Below are 22,569 nucleotides of genomic sequence, written 5' to 3'. Positions count from 1 at the left end.
AAATAACTTGATTTACTTTTTAGTTATAATTGGCTTCGAAATAACTATCAGTTACTACACTTACTCTTATTTCGGTACTTTAGGTGTATTGTTTTTGTGCCTTGTACCGATTTTTTTAGTTGAGCGAACTGTACAGTTTTTTTTTATCATGTTGTGCTGCTACACCATTGTCCCAGATTAGGGAGAAGGTTGAGGCTCACATGATTAACCAACCGTACTCTGTATATGCCTGTCTGACGTAAGGAGCCTGTAATGCAATTTTGTTTCATAGATCTCATTCTGTCATTTGTTTTTCGTTAATAAATAATTCAGTAATTACAAATAGGCTGTTTGTTTTCTCGTTTTAAATCTCACATTTTTTTGTATCGGTTCTTTTTATAGCCGACTATGCGGTATAGGTTTTCTTCATTGTTAAATGCCATACGTTGGACTATAACATTATTGCTTATGCCCACTTTGGTGGATAGTTGTCTCATTGGCCATCATAACACATCTACATTGTAAAAATAAACAAAAAAAACAAAACAAAAAACCCCAGTTGGAATACCATCTAATGCATTCGGCAATTAAAGTTCAACGAGCTCCCATGGCTGCTTTACTTAATGCGAACTTGGACCAACCTCATCATTTGCCATGGAAGAGCATCAAATTGTGAAAAGTAAGAGTCATTGAAGTTTTATTGGCTGTACTATATTTTTGAAAACTTTATTTCATCTGGATTAACGTTGAAAGTCATTATTTCCAATATAAAAACTCCTGTAAGATGTACGCTGGTTAAAACATTGCAATTTTGGCTTCAGATGACTGATATTTTATGGTCAAGTTTACAGATAGAAATATACAATAAAATACAGAAAAGGGTCGCCGATGCCTTCAAGAATACCTTAAAAAATAAAGGGATTTGTGACGGTTTTTGACAACGAATTGTCCTCTTCAAAATACCGTTTTCGTTGACCCTCTCGAATGGACACGAGTTTTCTTACTTGTTTCGATGTTCTAAAGCCATTATTGCGAAGTTTTCCCATGATAAATAATATTTAAAAATTTCAAAGACTAAATAACTTGATTTACTTTTAAGTTATAATTGGCTTCGAAATAACTATCATTTACTACACTTACTCTTATTTCGGTACTTTAGGTGTATTGTTTTTGTGCCTTGTACCGATTTTTTTAGTTGAGCGAACTGTACAGTTTTTTTTTATCATGTTGTGCTGCTACACCATTGTCCCAGATTAGGGAGAAGGTTGAGGCTCACATGATTAACCAACCGTACTCTGTATATGCCTGTCTGACGTAAGGAGCCTGTAATGCAATTTTGTTTCATAGATCTCATTCTGTCATTTGTTTTTCGTTAATAAATAATTCAGTAGTTACAAATAGGCTGTTTGTTTTCTCGTTTTAAATCTCACATTTTTTTGTATCGGTTCTTTTTATAGCCGACTATGCGGTATAGGTTTTCTTCATTGTTAAATGCCATACGTTGGACTATAACATTATTGCTTATGCCCACTTTGGTGGATAGTTGTCTCATTGGCCATCATAACACATCTACATTGTAAAAATAAACAAAACTAGTATCTCAATTGTTTGTAAAACAATTGAAAGGTCTTTCCTGTAAAAGTGATGTTTTCGTAATGTTCTTTGTACGACCTTTCGTTTGATATACGACAAGCATACCTTCTGAAACTTTTCGCTTTTTACACTTAATGACCTCATCCGCCTACATTTTTGAGATCGGAAGTATGATACATGTAACATAGAGTAGATGAGCTTTCATTTGATATGCGACAACGCCATGTTCTAGCAAGTTTGATTTTTGCACTTAATAACCCTATCTTACAAATTTTTGGAGGTCAGGAATTTGATATTTCAAATGTATACATCATGACCTTTCATTTGATATACAACAACCCTATCGTAAAAAGAAAATTTATTTTTTGCACTCAATGACCCCTTCAAACCAATTTTTGGGGGACGTCAATTTGAAATTTGAAATGTACGCTTTATGTTCTTTCATTTGATATGCGACAACCTTACCATCTGAGAAATTTGAATGTTTGCACTAAATGACCCCACCCTTCCCCCTGGGATGAAAAGGGGGTTTAAAATTTTCATTTTTAAGTAGAGTTTATTAAGACCTTCAATTTGATATATCAGATGACCCCATTTGACAAAGTGCAAATAATGATGCAATATCAACTATATAAATAGACGTTATGAAACTTACAAAGTCAATGCAAAACTTGAAAATTTCAAATTGATTTTTTGGTGTTTTTTTCCATGGAATGTTTTTGGTATTTGGTCAAACATATAACTATGTCAACCTCTTCAATTTCTTAAACATTTTAAGTGGTAAGCTCTTGATGATTCAGAAATATATGCCTCCGCTCGAAAAACTTCAAACTGCATTATCTCTAAAACGACAATAGATATCTCAAATCTGTTAAATGATAAATGATCTACAGTTGAAGGACAACATTATAGAAAAAGAATTGGGACAATTTCAAAGTTCACCAAGGTCACAATTAATCATCAAATATATGATGCAATACAAAACTTGAGAACCGGAAGTCGTAGAGACATGGGACTATCACCATTCAACTCAGAACCACTTGACCTTTCAAATATCACAAGGTCAAGGTCATAGTATAATGTGAAGGTCAAGGTGAAATTTCATCATGACCTGACATTGACCTCAAATTGAAGGTCTTGAACTACTGATCATCTTTGCAGTTTATAGTAGGTTGATATCTGTTACCTTTAAAAAGATATACACACAATACTTTACTTTTAAGAATCATCCCGTCGTAACTTTTGAACAGACAGTCGGACTCTTTTGAGCTCAGAGTATAAAATGTAGAGCTCGTCGAGAGGAACATTTTCTACGCTGTAAGTATGCAGCAAACTCTTATCGTTTTCTTAATATGAAAGCTTGAAATTGCAGCGTACTTTTTTTTTGCACTCGGTGACCTTTGACCTTGGGTGCAAATTAAAGGTCACATGAATTTAAGATTATTGGTGTAGGTCCCAAGTCTTTACGACTTCCGGTTCTCGAGATACAATTTTTCAAAAATTGTGTATATTTTTTCAAGGGAAATAACTCCTTATAAGGGTTAACAACAAAATGATTGTATATGTTTGTTATCATTGCCATCTGGTCTTGTACATGTTGCCGTTTTCAAATCGATTCTATCTTGAATACTTTTTGAGAAAAATGTAAAAGAATGAAATTGCTTGAAGGGGACGTAACTCTCACAGAGAATGATGAAATCCGTAGCAGCCTCATATGGTAACACATCATGATGAGATCTAACTTTTGTCCAAATAAGGTCATGATATCTTTAAAAACAACGAGGGGGGGCCATGTCGAAAAAAACCAATAAAAGGGAGATAACTTCTAAAGGGGATGATGAAATCCTACACAGCCTCATCTGGTAATACTTCATGATGAGGTCTACCAATGGTCCATATTTGGTCTTGATAACTCCAATAGAAACGAGGGGAGGCCATGTCAAACAAATGCTGGATGAAAAAAAAAAAAAAAAAAAAAAAAAAAAAAAAAAACAGGAGAAAAACAATAAGGTCTTTCCTCGCGGAGAGGAAAGACCTTAAAAAACAAAACAAAAAACCCCAGTTGGAATACCATCTAATGCATTCGGCAATTAAAGTTCAACGAGCTCCCATGGCTGCTTTACTTAATGCGAACTTGGACCAACCTCATCATTTGCCATGGAAGAGCATCAAATTGTGAAAAGTAAGAGTCATTGAAGTTTTATTGGCTGTACTATATTTTTGAAAACTTTATTTCATCTGGATTAACGTTGAAAGTCATTATTTCCAATATAAAAACTCCTGTAAGATGTACGCTGGTTAAAACATTGCAATTTTGGCTTCAGATGACTGATATTTTATGGTCAAGTTTACAGATAGAAATATACAATAAAATACAGAAAAGGGTCGCCGATGCCTTCAAGAATACCTTAAAAAATAAAGGGATTTGTGACGGTTTTTGACAACGAACTGTGCAGTGATTATTTAAAAACGAGCAACGAACTCGTCACGTTTGATGAGACGAACCGTACAGTAAAAGAAAAAAAATATGAGTATGATATTGCTTTTATTCCAGGTTCTAATGAACATTTGAAGGCACGTAGTAATTCAACGTGTAGTTATTAATTACTGCTTTATGTATTTATACGCTAAAGTTATGTGCTAAAAGATATTATGCATTGTTTACCTCATAAAAGGTACGAAATTGCACCATGACTGTGCGTATTGTATCTAGCAGTTTTATCAAACATTCGATACACTATCTAAAACTTGCAACAACTGTATAATTGAATAGATAACTTAACATGCACATTAACATAATGATATATACTCCAATAACTTCTAGAGAGGCATTTGAAATTGTTGTCATCACAAATGTTGTCCTGATTATCGCTTCGAACGCGTCAACGTCCGGATTCATTTGTATAAGGGTTATCTTAATACCGTGTGTCACAGCTTTGAGAATAAATATAACAATGTAATGCATGTATTTACATTCCAATAGGCCGTCAGAATATACACATCAAGAGCCAGTTATTTAGTAGTTTTCGTTAATTTCTGACCATCATATTTGTTTTTCTCTTATTGTTTTGTTATTGTTTTGTTGATTGATTGATTGATTGTTGGTTGCTTTACGCCGCATTAGCACAAAAAGGCTATATTGTTTTGTACATAAATCATGTAATGACGTGCCGTTGGTTACCTGTTTTATTTTTTTTTGCGTTGTGAAATGTCTTGGGTTCTTATAACTACGTTATCATTAAGAATTAAGAGATGTAAAAGTGGAACTATTTATGAGAGGGGTGAAAGATACCAGAGGGACATTCAATTTCATCAATCGAAAACAAACTGACAACGTAATGGCTAAAACAGGAAAGAAGAACAGACAAAACAAGATGCTCCGCAGGGCGTAGCTTTATACGACCGCAGAGGTTGAACCCTGAACGGTTGGGGCAAGTATGGACACAACATTCAAGCTGGATTCAGCTCTAAATTTGGATTGTGATTAAATAGTTGACATAGCATAGGTTTCTGACACAGAATGAATGTGTTCTAATGAACTTAAAATTTTTGTTTTCTCTTAGAGCAATTCACTATGCTGTTGAATATTAATCCTCTCAAAAAAATGTTTGAAGAAATTTTCTTTTTTATTTATGAAATTTCAAATGAGAAAAATTGAACCCAATTTTTTTAATCACATCCCCCTTTCCCTTATTCCAAAACTAATCTCAATTAAATTTCTAATGGAGTTTGCAACAATAACTACTCATTTAAATACATCATAAAATATTAAGATGTAAAAAAACTGCTTGTTATCACTGAATGGTAAAGATTATTTTAATTTATCAGTTGGTAGTAAAAAGTGAATATACATTGTATATTGTATATAACAAAGATTTAAGTTGATTCTGGACAAAGAAAGATAACTTCAATTAAAAAAAAATCTTGCTATTGCACAATATTTTGCAATTAGATATTTCTTGCTTACTATTCTGGACAAAGAAAGATAACTCTAATTAAAAAAAAATTTGCTACTTCACAATATTGTGCAATTAGATATTTCTTGCCATTGCGCAATACTGTGCAATTGAAAAGACTTGCTATTGCACAATACTTAATATAATAATTTTAGATCCTGATTTGGACCAACTTGAAAACTGGGCTCATAATAAAAAATCTAAGTACATTTTTGGATTCAGCATATCAAAGAACCCCAAGATTTCTATTTTTGTTAAAATCAGACCAAGTTTAATTTTGGACCCTTTGGACTTTAGTGTAGACCAATTTGAAAACAGGACCAAAAATGAAGAATATACATACACAGTTAGATTTGGTATATCAAAGAACCCCATTTATTCAATTTTTGATGAAATCAAACAAAGTTTAATTTTGGACCCCGATTTGGACCAACTTGAAAACTGGGCCAATAATCAAGACTCTCAGTACATTTTTAGATTCAGCATATCAAAGAACCTTACTGATTCATTTTTTGTCAAAATCAAACTAAGTTTAATTTTGGACCCTTTGGACCTTAATGTAGACCAATTTGAAAACGGGACCAAAAGTTAAGAATCTACATACACAGTCATGACAGTTAGATTCGGCATATCAAAGAACCCCAATTATTCAATTTTGATGAAATCAAACAAAGTTTAATTTTGGACCCTTTGGGCCCCTTATTCTGTTGGGACCAAAACTCCCAAAATCAATACCAACCTTCCTTTTATGGTCATAAACCTTGTGTTTAAATTTCATAGATTTCTATTTACTTATACTAACGTTATGGTGCGAAAACCAAGAAAAATGCTTATTTGGGTCCCATTTTGGCCCCTAATTCCTAAACTGTTGGGACCTAAACTCCCAAAATCAATACCAACCTTCCTTTTGTAGTCATTAACATTGTGTTTAAATTTCATTGATTTCTATTTACTTAAACTAAAGTTATTGTGCGAAAACCAAGAATAATGCTTATTTGGGCCCTTTTTTGGCCCCTAATTCCTAAACTGTTGAAACCAAAACTCCCAAAATCAATCCCAACCGTTCTTTTGTGGTCATAAACCTTGTGTCAAAATTTCATAGATTTCTATTAACTTAAACTAAAATTATAGTGCGAAAACCAAGAAAATGCTTATTTGGGCCCTTTTTGGCCCCTAATTCCTAAAATGTTGGGACCAAAACTCCCAAAATCAATACCAACCTTCCTTTTGTGGTCATAAACCTTGTGTTAAAATTTCATAGATTTCCATTCACTTTTACTAAATTTAGAGTGCGAAAACTAAAAGTATTCGGACGCCGGACGACGACGACGATGACGACGACGACGCCGACGCCAACGTGATAGCAATATACGACCAAAATTTTTTCAAATTTTGCGGTCGTATAAAAACTTTTAAAAAACACAACATATAAAAATATAGACTAAGCAACACGAGCTCCATCGAAACTAGGGGTGCTCTTGAAGCAGATCTTGCTTCATAGATGTATGTGGCATCCCTCGTGTTGCTCATGTTAGTACCAACCCGGTAATAAGTCTAATTCGGAAAAGGGAATGGGATTGTTGCTACAAGATAATGAGCACATCCACTATCATCTGTGAAACGGATATTCAATAACGGTCAAACACTATGCCCGTAAAATATACGAAAGGATGACTTTAACTGTACTATTTGTAACTCTTTGTTTAATACCTACTTTGTGAGCAGAAAATCTCTATTAAATAAATCATGATAGAAAATACAAGCATCGGAATATCGTATCAATTGGGAGATAATTAAATACCGTATTCAGGAGCTGCTTGAATGTTGTTACATAAAAATGGAAAGTTAACAATTGGGATGTAAGTCAAGATTTAAGGCAGACTTAAATGTATCTGTGTCTTTTTGTTGTTGAGAGTACCCGGTCATGTCCACTCAGTGTAGTATTTCTATTTGAGGCTATCTGATGAGTTAGATTTCAACTGATTTTTACAGTTCGTTCTAACAATTGTATGTTGTACTTTTACACCACTGTTCCAGGTGAGGGGAGGGTTGGGATCTCACCACAGTGTGTGTGCATGTGTCTGTATTTGTAATTCAGGGGTTGTCGTTTTTTCATGTGTAAAATATTTGTTGTTCGTTCATTTTTTTGTACATAAACTAGGCCGTTATTTTTCCCGTTTGATTTGTTTAACATTTGTCATTTCGGAGTAGATTATATGACAGTTGTTGTCCATTCGTTGGATGTGTTCTATCATTTGATTTTACCATTTGATTGCATGGGGACTTTCCGTTTTGAATTTTCCCAGGAGTTCAGTATTTTTGTGATTTTACTTTTTTTTTTAATTAGCTGACTATACGGTATTGGATTTAGTCTAGTCGGATTACAATCGTGCCTTTGTCGTGACAGATTCTGCTGTATCGGATCAAAATCCTAACAATGTTCTGTGTATTCAGGACGCTGTCCTGTGGAACGGGAATGATCTGGAGAAATTTTGCATTGCTGTTTTTCTGCCGATTGAGTCCAGATTGCATCCAGATCTTGTCGATTGCGATCCGTTTTTGCCGAAACCGTTCCGGAACAGTCCCTTTATTAATACGAAATTCGTCAATGATACCCATGTCAGAGTCCCGACAAGTACAGAAACCAATACGACCGAGACCAGACAAAGCCGTTTGCAATGCGATATAGAGCGGACCATGAAAGGATTACGTTCCGACAGTACCTGCTCCTCCCGATTATGCCGATAGTTTTCGAACGGATTATTTTCGTTATCGTCGGTTCCCTGCCTGGTCACTGTCTGATCTCTGTTGGATTACATTCGGTAGAATCGGGACGCAGTCGTAACAGACTCGGTCGAACTTTACCTGGCGAAAGATACAAATTGGATTAGAAGCGGATTGAGAACGGGATTATCGGGACAATTTCGCTTGATCTTGATCAGACTTTTTACAAATTTTAATCGGGAATGGTCCTGTCTGGTACGGCAGTAAAAATCGTGAATGTGTGACCCCAGCTTAATAGCCCATTTAACCGATTTAAATCGCTTTACCCGTATATTGAGCTGGGGTCACATATTCACGATTTTTATTGCCTTCCTTGACCGGACCATTCCCGATAAAAATAATAAAAAGTCTGATCAAGATCCGGTGAATCGTGCATGGAAATTCAAACTTTAATTAAAATTTGTAAAAAAAAAATCAGCTTTTGTTTAGGAACCGTCGATATTCAACCGTTTCCAAGCGTTTCTGGGCTCAATCGGCCGAAAAACAGCAATGAAAACTTTGTCCAGATCATTCCCGTTCCACCGGACAGAAAACACTGAACATTGTTAGGATTTTGATCCGATACATCAGAATCTGTCACGACATAGTCATGTTTGTACATGTAATCCGACTAGACAAAATCGGCTGAGTTTCCCCGAACTATCCGGACCATTCCCGACCCGTAGGAATCTGTAACGAACTTTAACGACTGAGTTCAGACAATGATGGGACATTCCAGATAATTGAGGATAGTAATGTGACTTTTTAACTTTTCGTGTCTTATCGCTGTCTGATCTCAAACGGGAGCAATAATGTGTAAACCCCGCATTAGATACTGTACATATATCGATACAAATCAATTTTACGTATGTAATTCATTTGCTTAGTAAGGGATTATCCTATTATTTGGATCTATTCATAGTACAAAACAATTCTATAAATGATCATGAATTACAACTGCCCAAGTACATTTATTAGTTTAAAAAGATTTACCTCGGTGATTGAAACTGACTTAAAGGTTATTGTCGTTATACCACTGCCTTCGCATTCAGCTATTTGCATGTTTACAAAGCCAACACATTTAGACATTAGCATTCAGTCTCTTTTGCTAAATAAACATTTTGATAAACTTTATAATTTAATAGTATGGTGTTGTCCAGTTGCTGCATATTATCTGTTTTATTTAAAGAACACCTATGTATATATTAATTGTATAGTTTTTATTTTAGAGCAAGGACGAACAAGTGATTATTTTTACGTTTTTTGTAGTGTTTGGTTTTGTCTTCGTATACTGTTTGTTAAATCGCAATATTAAAGATTATAGAATTCGTTGGTTCTTTATGTTTTCCACCACTCTCAGCACACTGTGATATAATATTTAGTGGCCATTTGTTGCATTGCTTGAGGAAATCAATGAGGAAACCAATGAGAACCTCCAACCTTATCCAAGATAACAGCCAATTCTAGTAAATGATTCGAATTTTAAACTTTAGTGACACATACGTTTAGTGATTTTTTTTTTATCGGCATATTATAGCATATTAATCTATTGCAATAAAAAATCATAATATCTAAAAAAAATTGTAGATTTAGCTAACTAAGTCCTTATATTTGTATAAAGTAACATTCATTTAAAGTGGAAAATTGTTTTAACAATGAATGAGCTACAATTAAAATTTACTTGCTAGTCCCTCTCTGTGATCACAATTAGATAACTTTGGCTCTTTTCCCAATCAATCTATCATGAAGGGAAGATAATGAAATCGATTGTCATTCATAGTCTTTTTCTAAAATGATATAAACAGTTCTTTATATTGGTATGTAATAATTTTAAACGTTTCAAATTTATGAAATTATATTCGTACATCAATGGTTTTGATACACCAATAACAAAAACTGAAATATATTGCATTGATTCATTTTGTAATTATTCAAAATTATATCAGAAACCTAAACATAATTATAAAAAAATTAACCTGTTAAGGGGAGACAATACTCGCATAACTTTTTCGAATTGGCACATAATACCATGGAATGTCACTCTTGCATACAAATGGCACATCAATATAATTAATTAACTGCGCAATCGTGCTCCACCTTCAATGATGATTCTGAATTATAAATATAACCAAAAGTTGTTAATCTATAGATAGTGAAGACTAATGAAAGCTAACCCACTGTAAAAATATTTCTTTGCAATTTTTTAAAACTTTCTCAGAAAAATTCTCGAGCCGCTTGACTTTCATAGCTCAAAATTAACGTTAGTACACAATATTTGAATAAAGTAGTTACCGATTATTCGCTTCTCAAAGTGTAAGACGCAATAATAATCGTATGCTTGCACAATCTTACCGAAATACGAATTTAATTAAGTCCTGAACATTTTGACATTTCTTCGTATATTTTTATCGAAAACCGGTTTTAAACTAATCACAAGTACGTGTTAAGGTCCGACTAAATACCTATTTCCCGATATGGTCAGGTACAATTGCTACATATTAAATACCCTCAGCATACTTTCTGTTACTGTGAGCTTTTTTTTTTTGGCGAAAGTAGAGTTTTATCGTTATATTTGAGTTAAGGGGGTTCGCGGGTCTAAATCATTTATATAGGATATCTCTATATTTTTCTATAATTGAACTTTATCTTATAGTTAATAGAAAAATAAAATAAAAAAATGGGGTCACCGTTCATTTGCGCTCACAATCTGCCTTCGAAAGAAGCATACATCTTTGTAAAAGTGTTTTTTTTTTCTGTTGAACTAATAGGAGAAATAAAGGTAATATCGAAATAAAATTTTTTTACAATAATTTAGTTTTAAGTACAGCATATATCGAAATTATATTAAAAAATATAGGTCACCAATGAGTTAAAAGAAATATTTCAATTCTAAAGCCAAAAAATGGCATTTTTCCACCAAAGGGAGATAATTTGGAACTTTTTCAATGATGTTTACATTTTAAAAGTCATTTGGGGCCAACACGAATTAATTGTTTTGAATGTTTTTTGTACCATATGATAAAGTAACAACTACAAAAGGTAATAAATAAAATTTGTAATGAAAAACAAATGTTTAATTTTTTTCTGAAATTTTTATACCCTCGAGCCTCCTTAAGTTTGTTTTTCGAGCTCAACAACATCATGATATGAACTTGTTGAAATCTTTATCTAGATGATATATCTTATCATTTAGATGCTTTTTTTCTTGACATTTACTCAAACTATCTATTTTCTCTAAATCGAGTTAAACATTAATTCAATTTATCGAAGAAAAAAAAAATCATTTATTATGCAATAATTTAAAAAAAATATTATGTAAATATCAAGCCTAATTAATATCTTTTTGTATTGACAGAACAAATATGTAATGTAACCAATATAAAATTGTGATAAATAAAGACATTTTTTGCAGTAACACCTAGGATGGAATTTTATTAACTCAAGATATCTGAAATATATGTTCACTTTCAATTTGTTATGAACAAGTTTACGTATTTATGGATTGTGATCAGTTATGTTTATTGTCCAACAGAGCAACAATGTCATTGAACCCTTTTTTCTTTGCAATGGCTACAGGCGACAGCCCACGGAAACTACATATCTTAACATCTGCTTCTCTATGGAGCAATATCTTAACTATTTCAATATTACCGTTGAAGCATGCTTTATAAAGCGATGTTTCGCCTCGAATGTCTGTTACATTTACATTCGCCTTTTTATTGATCAATGTGTTAACAACATCTTCATGATTCTTCATACAAGCAATATGAAGAGCTGTTATCCTGTCTTGATTAACACGATTTACGTCAGTCTTACGACTCAGAATTGTCTTGACTATATGATTGTTTCCGTTTGCACAACTGAAGAAAAGCCCTGTCCATCCCTGCTCATTTTGCTTTTCATAGTTGACCCCATTCTCCAAAAGAATTTCTATAACATTGAGATGTCCGTTTTGACAAGCTTCATGAAAGGGTCTCATCTTATCTTTTTTTGTTTTCAAATTAATCGAAGCTCTGTTGTCAATTAGAAGTTGTACGATACGTCCGTTTCCTTTTCTACATGCTAAATGAAGAGGCGTACCCACTTCTCTGTCTTGTACATCTACTTTTGCACCATTGTTCAATAAAATATTCACAATGTCTACAATCTCATGCTCACAGGCCGCATGCAAAGGTGTAGAACCGTTTAATGTGCTTTTATTTATGTTTGCCTTTCTTTTAATTAGAAGTTTCACAATATCTTTATAATCCCCTGTGCATGCATGATACACAGGCGTCCTTCCTAGTTTGTCCAATGCATTAACGTTAGCTCCAGAGTTAAGTAACAACTCAGCTGTCTTATACTGTCCATTAGAGCATGCCAAATGTAACGGTGTTAATTCTCCTGCGTCGGGTATGTCAACAGTAGCACGATGGTCTAGCAGTATTTTTACAATTTCGATATAACCTTTTAGACAGGCTATGTGAAGAACACTTTTGTTTTCCCTCTTCATATACTTTTTGTTGATCTTAACAAAGTCTTTCTTTGAATTTAACAAATAATGAACCACAGAAATCGAATTATTTTCACATGCATAAAAAAAAGGCGATAATTCTTCCTTGTTTAACATTTCAACATTCCCACCATTTCCTACTAGCAATTTAAGTACAGAAAGGTGACCACTCATGGATGCTAAATGCAAAGGTGTGTTCCCCTTTGCATCGATCTTATTAGTCATTCCTGTGTCCAAGGTAATAACATAAGAAACATAATCACTATAACCCAACGATGAAAGAACGTGAAGAGCAGTTGAACCGTTTGAATCACTTTTAAAATGAATATTCTGTTTATTATTTTTTAAGTATGTTAAAAATTTCTGTCTGAATAATGGAAAGGAATTTTGATTATTTTCAAAAACATCCGCAAACTGTCCATCATTTTGTCCATAGCTGAGGTCTCTTGCAAGACGTGAAAAATATTCATCTTCATATTCTGATCCAACTTCAATAACAGGACCAGTCTGATCTTTCTTTATGCATGCCAATTCTACTTTTCCTTTAATCACATCGCTTTTACTGTACTTAAGCACTGACTTTAGAAATGTTTTTGCAATGCAATAAAGAACTATGTCTTGCATAGTTTCATGGATAAATTCGAAACAGCCTTTATCAACCTTAACGTACGAGTCTGTCAAAGCAGTGAGTTGACTGACAATAACATGAATAAGTTCGCTCAAGGGACGTACTTGAGATCCAGATTCCCAAATCAAGTCTATTATCAAGTGGCGATCATTTCCAGCTAAAAATGATTTTCGAATAATTTTTTGTTTGATAGCGAGCACAGCTAATGAAATATGACATACTGGTGATTTCTTTTTGTAATCATTTATTTCCTCTTCGATGAATTGAATGGGAAAGGTAAAAAAATCCTCTACCTTACCAGCTTCTTCAGATGAAAAGATCGAACATAAGGAAGGCAGAAATGGATACATCATTATTATTTTGTCATCTAAAGTATTTTTTTCGAGATATGTCTCACAGATGGTCCGTCTTTCTAACAGATTTAATCTCATATTCTCTGTATGTAAATCGAATGTGGAAGCTGATAATCTTAAGCGTTCGCATATTTCCGGATTCCATATAGTTTTTCTGCAAGTTAGTATCACTTTAGATTGATCATTGGTACTTAGAATCTTATAAATGAATGGACCCTCGTCCCATGAAACTGCTTCAGCCTCATCAAATGCATTTTTCCCAATGAAATCATCAATTATGAATACTTGTTTTGTACCTGGTAAAAAATATTGTTTAATATCTGACGGCTGCCTTGGAGACACAATTGTATAACCATATTCGTTCTTTAATCTGAATGCTATGTGTTTGGCACATGCTGATTTCCCCGTCCCTGTGGATCCTATAATAGCAACTAGTTGGTCCGTCTTGATAGCCTGATATATGTATTGCGAGGCTTTTGTTACAACAAACTTAGCAAGTTCGTTGGACCAATTCAATAGCGTTTTTTCTTGGTTCTGTAAAGGAAAAGTAATAATTACGTGTCTAGAAAAATAACAACCATTCTGAGAGTATTGCATGGCAATACATAGGCTCCTTCCGATTAAAAATTCATTGTTCTGGAACAAAATGCAAATTGAACTATAACTCATTGTGTAAACTATATACTTATTATCAAACCAATATATTCAAGCATGACGAAAAAAAGTGCGGAAAACTGTATATTTAATTGAATTTTCTAATTCAAAGGACATTAACTCTGCACAAAATCATCAGACCGGAACACAATTCCAACTTGATATGTAACATGTCATGATAAATAAAATACACTAAATATCAAATCAATATTTTCAATTACAATTAAAAAAAATGTGTGGGAAATTGATTTGCCAAACTGACGGATGGACAGACAGACGGACAGATTGAAAACCTAAAGTCCAGTAGGGTACTTATAATGATAATATGAACACAATAAAAATGTTGTGTTTTGTGGAATATAACATAACTAACAAGCAATATGAGTGTAACACAGATTTTCCAATACTAGAAATTGTATTTAAATAGAGGTACAATGTATATGTTCCGGGCCATATGAGTATTTGACTAACGCGTATTGTCATGATCGTATGGGTATATACACATATGGTCGGGGTAATTAACAAGTTTATAGTCACTACTTAACTCTTCATAAGGTATGGCATTTCTAGTTGTCACGTTAATAAAAATGTCTTTTTGAAAAAGATTTATAACTAAATAAAAATAAGCAGTTTCACGCATTTGATTTTAATCACTAGTCACAACTATAGTAAAACATTTTATACAGAATTATTGATTTGTTATTATGCTAGAATGGCAACATGTCGACTTAGAAAGATATTTTTCATAATTTCTTGAAAGAACTGTTATGGAATTCCCAAGACCTCGGTTTCACTGCACGAAGCTGCTAAGAAGGTTAACTTTTCAGTTGAAAGAAAAAATGTATCTGCGAAGGAACATGCACAACCATGACGTACAAATGCAGAAAAGCTATGGTACTACCGTGTGGTAATAAATTTCACGCTACGCATAAATATGGTCATGACCATACGCGTATGAGCCAAATTCTCATATGGTCCGGAACATATATATCATAAAATGCTAAACTTTTCAGATTTTTGTATTTGCTAAGTATGTAATCTGATGAAGGTCTTGATATCTCTCAACTCTATTTGGCAAAGCCTTTATACCTTAAATTTTTTTCACAAATGAGTCTTTTGAAGATGAGATGCGCTTGTTGAGTACATTTTAAGATTAATATATTTGGTGAGGTTTTTTTGTTCGTTAAAGTATTGCTTTGATCCTGAGATCCTGATCAAAATTAGTTTGTTTACCTGTTACATATTTCCCTCGACCTAACTCTTTGTGTAATATTGAAATGAGGGTTGAATTATTTTACCGACTTTTTTTTTCAGATAGAATGGTGAAATTTCTTTTCACGGTACATTGTTTTGGTACTTTAATATTAATATATTTTGTTGACGAATCTTACCTAGGTCAATACATCCAAACAAAACGATTCCAAAACAATTTTACCATCTACTAAATGATTCTAGCCAATTCAAAAAGGTTCAGTTGTTAAGGATACAACTGAATTTACTCTGATTTACATACATGTGAGAATAGGTATTTGATTATTTAGTTTTCAAATTGACCATGTTAACTGCATCTAGATGCCTTGCACTATGTAGATTTGCAGCTACATTTTTTTTTATAGAAACACTCATACATGTACTAACTGATAATAAATACTATCATTTTAGCCTTAACCCAAATAAGTGATCTAATCTGTCATAGTCTACTATTGATTTACATGCCCACATTAGATTTGTTTGCATTTTAGACTTTTAGATAAGGACTTAAATTTGTGAACCCTATGGCATTTACAACTGTGTAGGTGATACCAAACCTACATTAATATTCAAATAAACTGACATCATATTGAATCTTTAATCTAAGATGTATTCCATTTTTACATAATTTATGCAATGCAAAACATCGATTCACAAATACAGGATTAAAACTCGACATACTGCACACCCAACCTAAACGTGAACATAAATAATATGTAGGTTGTTAGCATCAAACAATTACAATTTTTCTTTATGATATTTAGTTAAAATAGTGAAAAATCTAGTGCAAATATATTTTACCTAGTAATAACTTTTGTTTTTCAATATCAATTCCTTCAATTTGTTTTTTTGAACTCGATTGTTCAATGGCTTCTTCAGTAACAATGTTTTCATCAACCTCTACAAAATATAATGTACAAAATACTGTTTAGGATATGTTTGTTTAAACTCATTGCTATGCCTATATTACTACATATATTTATTCTGTCGCTATGTGCCAAAACCATTTTGAAATGTTTTTATCCAGGTCTTTGTTACTTGTGTACAATTTAAGGTATAAGTCTATGTAAACCTAAAAGCTATGTAATGACGTGAATTATGTTATGAATTACTTATTGTCCCCAAAAATTAAATTATAAAAAAGGATTATGTTTCACTAAAAATAAGCTCATAAAAATGATATTATTATCAATACATCTTTAAGCTATTAACATTGATTTACATGACACATCCTACTATATATATATAAACTATTTAGATTATAATTGGTGATCTTAAAGTGTCAAGTTATTAGTGAAAATGTTATGCCGCTGCTGATAAACTGTTCGTTTCCACATGTATTATTAGCTAAGTAGTGGATGCTTTGGTATCGATATGTTTTTGCAATAAAATTCCCCAATGATAAAAAGATAAATTATCAAAAATAAATATGGAATGTGTCCCTTTTACAGGTAATGTTATAAAGGTACATATTGAACTAAAGAACCGTAGAATGAAGCTACCCAAATTTAACATTTTGTGTATTTTTGCCATTTGTAAAGGGGCAAAACTCCGGAACAATAAACATTGTAGTAATAAGCATTATTTACAGGTTTCATAATATTTGGTGGCGGCAAAAGAAAACAATTTTTGGACGTACCGACACGTGTCAATCAAGGATGAAACTTAATGCCCCCACCACTACAGCGCGGGCATACAAACTAAAGTTTGAAGTTCCTCATGCAAAGTTGACCTAAAATGGATTTGTTATTCTTGTAGGTCTCTTATGAGCATATGTCACTTGTTTAAGTGGTAAAACATCCTTAGCCTAATTCAAGTGTTTTTAGATATATCCACTATTGATAAAGGTATATCTTAAACATGTTAAAAGCACTTCGAAAGTAACAATTTAGTAAGATATTCTTTTCATTATGTTTTATATATATATATATATATATATATATATACAACTCGTCTAAACATCAACCCAACAATGTTAGATCTGTAAATTTGCTTTCGCAAATTTTTGGTTCTTCCCTCGCCGGGATTCGAACCCATGCTACTGTGATATCGTGACACCAAATCGCCTGCACTGCAGCCGTCCCGCTAGACCACACGACCACCTGGGCTCTCAAAAAAAGAGCTTTCGGTGGGCATGTGTTACCTTTCCACGTCAGTTTTAATCTAGCGGCGTACTACAGAACATGATATATAAGGCATGAAGATGTTATTGTTACAGATCAGCTAAATTATCTATAGTAAAGGATCCTACAAATTAATGTAAGATACAGTCACAGAAAATAATTATATTCATAAGTACGTCTGAGTCAGTGACAACCCTACAACAGATGTATCCATCGGATCGCCATCAATGATTGTGATACATGGCTGTGTACATAATGTATATACAACTCGTCTAAACATCAACCCAACAATGTTAGATCTGTAAATTTGCTTTCGCAAATTTTTGGTTCTTCCCTCGCCGGGATTCGAACCCATGCTACTGTGATATCGTGACACCAAATCGCCTGCACTGCAGCCGTCCCGCTAGACCACACGACCACCTGGGCTCTCAAAAAAAGAGCTTTCGGTGGGCATGTGTTACCTTTCCACGTCAGTTTTAATCTAGCGGCGTACTACAGAACATGATATATAAGGCATGAAGATGTTATTGTTACAGATCAGCTAAATTATCTATAGTAAAGGATCCTACAAATTAATGTAAGATACAGTCACAGAAAATAATTATATTCATAAGTACGTCTGAGTCAGTGACAACCCTACAACAGATGTATCCATCGGATCGCCATCAATGATTGTGATACATGGCTGTGTACATAATGTATATACAACTCGTCTAAACATCAACCCAACAATGTTAGATCTGTAAATTTGCTTTCGCAAATTTTTGGTTCTTCCCTCGCCGGGATTCGAACCCATGCTACTGTGATATCGTGACACCAAATCGCCTGCACTGCAGCCGTCCCGCTAGACCACATATATACATATATACAACTCGTCTAAACATCAACCCAACAATGTTAGATCTGTAAATTTGCTTTCGCAAATTTTTGGTTCTTCCCTCGCCGGGATTCGAACCCATGCTACTGTGATATCGTGACACCAAATCGCCTGCACTGCAGCCGTCCCGCTAGACCACACGACCACCTGGGCTCTGCAAAAATAAAGCTTTCAGTGGTCATGTGTTACCTTTCCTCGTCAGTTTTAATCTAGCGGCGTACTGCAGTACATGATATATCAGACATGAAGATGTTATTGTTACAGATCAGCTAAATTATCTATAGGGCTTAAATTAAAATATTGTTTGTTTGCCCTTTACCGACCGACCCTATAAATTCGTTCCGCCTGAAAATCTTTTATTTGTGTTTACCAGCAAGATTTTATTTTATTTTATTTTTCGTTCCTACCAAAAATTAATCTTATATTTGTATTTCCAGCTCAAAACTTTTTTACCAGAATTCTCGGGTTTTATCTTTCCCGTATATATGGTCTAGTCAGTTTTGTATCATGTGAGCGTTTGACATGAACGAACACTTGCGTTTGGAGTTTCAAAGCATAAATTTGTTTGAAATGGATGTTGTATTGAAAGCTTTGAAATCATGATTTAACAAATGTTACTCTGTGTCTTTATACTTGAAGAGCTGGGTTCATTCAAAAAAAGTTCCTCCAATACTAAATTATCAATGTGTGTACACAATATTTTGTAAACAGACTTTGTATCCTATGTAGGGATGACCTTTGGTCCGTAGATCAGGATGATTATGTTAATAATGCCTTTGACCAGCATTGATATATTCTGATTTATATCTAACATGAACCAAAGGTCTGTAAAGGGGAGAATATTTGGCAGTAAAATCGCCAAGTTTTTCCATACAGATCATATATAAATGCGATGTAAAAAACGTGACAATTGAGTTTCAAGTCTTGTAGCATTTTTATTGGAAACACAGGCACACACGAAAATTTAAACACTCTAGGGACTTTTTCTACTAGTAATGTACAAAGTATGCATGGTATGTCTACCCGGACATATTTTACCAGGACAAAGTTATCTCTTACAGAAAAACTTTAGGTCTACGTAAGCGTACAAGGTACATGTACGTAGTACAGAATATTAGTAAGTTAAAATTCTTAAAAATTCTAGGTGTGTAAACGTTTCAATATGCCGCACCGCCCTATATTTTGATATTTGAAAAAAATTTGTTTTGCATATGAAATAACTTCATATTATATATATATGTATTCAGATATCGCAGATCAAATTTATTCGTTCATTGTTTAATCATACGTTTTTTGATTGAGTTAAGTCTGCCAATTGATATTTTATCGTATGTTTTTCTTTGTTGTGATGTTATGCTATTGTTTCAGAAAAAGGGAGAAGGTTTGGATCCATTAAAATGTTTAATCCCGCTGCAAATGTTTGCACCTGTCCTAAGTCAGGAATCTGATGTACAGTAGTTGTCGTTTGTTTATGTAATATATACATGTTTCTCGTTTCTCGTTTTGTTTATATAGATTAGACCGTTGGTTTTCCCGTTTGAATGGTTTTACACTAGTAATTTTGGGGCCCTTTATAGCTTGTTGTTCGGTGTGAGCTAAGGCTCCGTGTTGAAGGCTGTACTTTAACCTATAATGGTTTACTTTTTAAATTGTTATTTGTATGGAGAGTTGTCTCATTGGCACTCACACCACATCTTCCTATATCTATGATATATTTTTTTTCAAAAGTGAAAACTTGGGACTATTATACTAAAACTTATTAGCAAAAGCATACTTAAACAAAAGCAATACAGACAAAAATGACATCATGCAGATTTTGTATCTATAAAATAAAATATTATACCTACCTGCCTACACAACAAAAAATGTACCGAGCTAAGTTATTTTTTGGGAAAGAAAAATAAAATATTTTACCTACCTACCTACCCTGTTTCAAGACATAGGGTCAGAAAAGGGCAAACAAACAATATTTTAATTTAGGCCTAGTAAAGGATCCTACAAATTAATGTAATATACAGTCACAGAAAATAATTATATTCATAAGTACAGTGGAGATCAGTTCTAACCTCTCATAAATTCTGTCAGAATCTGTCAGGAGAACTGTCCTAGAACAGTATGTAGAACTGTCAGCCTGACACCTTTTAGTCAGTTTTAGGTTAGAACTGTTCTAGCTAGAACTGATTTGGTCAGTTCTACCTAGAACTGATTTGGACAGTTCTAGCTAGAACTGATCCTGACAGTTCTACCCTAGAACAGTTTTAGACAGTTCTAGCTAGAACTGACCAAATAGTTGGTCAGTTCTACTTCTAGAACAGTTCTACGGTTAGAATTGATTTCAAATTCTACGGCTAGAATTGATTTATAAATTCTACAGCCAGAATTAATTTATAAATTCTACGGCTAAAATAGATTTATAAATTCTACGGCTAGAATTGATTTATAAATTCTACGGCTAGAATTGATTTATAAGTTTTAAGAAATATTTGTCTTAATATAAAGGCTTCGACAAAATAGCGATTAATATTATATAGAGTTTTGCTATTTTGCCGGTTTTATTTCAAATTTATAATCGGCAAGAGAACATGTTTAACCCCGCCATATTCTGCATGTATGTCAGTGCCTGTTCCAAAACAGGAGCCCGTAATTCAGTGATTTTCTTTTGTTGATGTGTAGTATAAAATATTTTTTTTTTTTTTTCATTTTTTGTACATAAATTAGGCCGTTAATTAGTATTATGGGGGGGGGGGGGGAGGGTTATTATTTGAATTGTTTTACATTTTTTATTCTGGGAGTCAGGATGGCTCGTTATCACATAACAAAATTATCCTCATTAACCAAATGTAATATCTGTTTACGAGTAGTTTTCATACCTCGGACGGACCTGTTTAACAAAAATCTTTTGACCACATCAATCTAAACTGACTTTATTTGCTCTTCAGTCTATCTGCAAATCTATATAGCTGCACAGTACTTAAGTTTTAATTTTAGGTCAAGAGGGACTGTACTATACAAGTTACAGCAATATTGGAAAACAATTTTGTTCGCATCAATTTATAGTGCCAGCATGCAGGGGCAGATCCAGCCATTTAAAAACTAGAGGCTCTAAAGAGCCTGTGTCGCTTACCTTGGTTTTTGTGAATATTAAACAAAGGACGTAGATGGATTCATGACAAAATTGTGTTTTGGTGATGGTGATGTGTTTGTTCATCTTACTTTACTGAACATTCTAACTGCTTACAATTATCTCTATCTATAATTAACTTGGCTTAGTAGTTTCAGAGAAGATTTTTGTAAAACCCAACAACAGGTTGTCCGATTCACCTGAAAAATTCAGGGCAGATAGATCTGGACCTGATGAACATTTACCCCATGTCAGATTTGCTCTAAATGCTTTGGTTTTTGAGTTATAAGCCAAAAACTGAATTTTACCCCTATGTTCTACTTTTAGCCATGGCGGCCATCATGGTAAGTTGACCGGGTCACGCCACACATTTTTAAAACTAAATACCCAAATGATGATTGTGGCCAAGTTTGGTTTAATTTGGCCACGTATTATCAGAGGAGAAGATTTTTGTAAAAGATAACTAAGATTTACAAAAAATTGTTAAAAATTGACTATAAAAGGAAATAACTCCTAAAGGGGTCAACTGACCATTTCGGTCATGTTAACTTATTTGTAAATCTTACTTTGCTGAACATTATTGCTGTTTACAGTTTATCTCTATCTATAATAATATTCAAGATAATAATCAACTAGAGGCTCTAAAGAGCCTGTGTCGCTCACCTTGGTCTATGTGAATATTAAACAAAGGACGCAGATGGATTCATGACAAAATTGTGTTTTGGTGATGGTGATGTGTTTGTAAATCTTACTTTACTGAACATTCTTGCTGCTTACAA

At 33.5% G+C, this 22,569-nt stretch overlaps 1 protein-coding gene across 1 annotated transcript in view; it reads right to left on the bottom strand.

Moving 5' to 3' along the window:
• Positions 1-11,693: 11,693 nt before the first annotated feature.
• Positions 11,694-22,569, bottom strand: part of LOC139484171 (uncharacterized) — a 78,882-nt gene continuing 68,006 nt past the window's right edge. The window contains exon 18 of the mRNA XM_071267903.1: positions 11,694-14,326. Coding sequence (XP_071124004.1) covers positions 11,800-14,326 — 2,527 coding nt within the window. The 3' untranslated portion in view covers positions 11,694-11,799. The remainder of the gene's footprint in view (positions 14,327-22,569) is intronic.

The sequence above is a fragment of the Mytilus edulis genome, chromosome 8 (genome assembly GCF_963676685.1).
Source record: "Mytilus edulis chromosome 8, xbMytEdul2.2, whole genome shotgun sequence".
NCBI lineage: Eukaryota > Metazoa > Mollusca > Bivalvia > Mytilida > Mytilidae > Mytilus > Mytilus edulis.
This window is presented reverse-complemented; position numbering and strand designations above follow the sequence as displayed.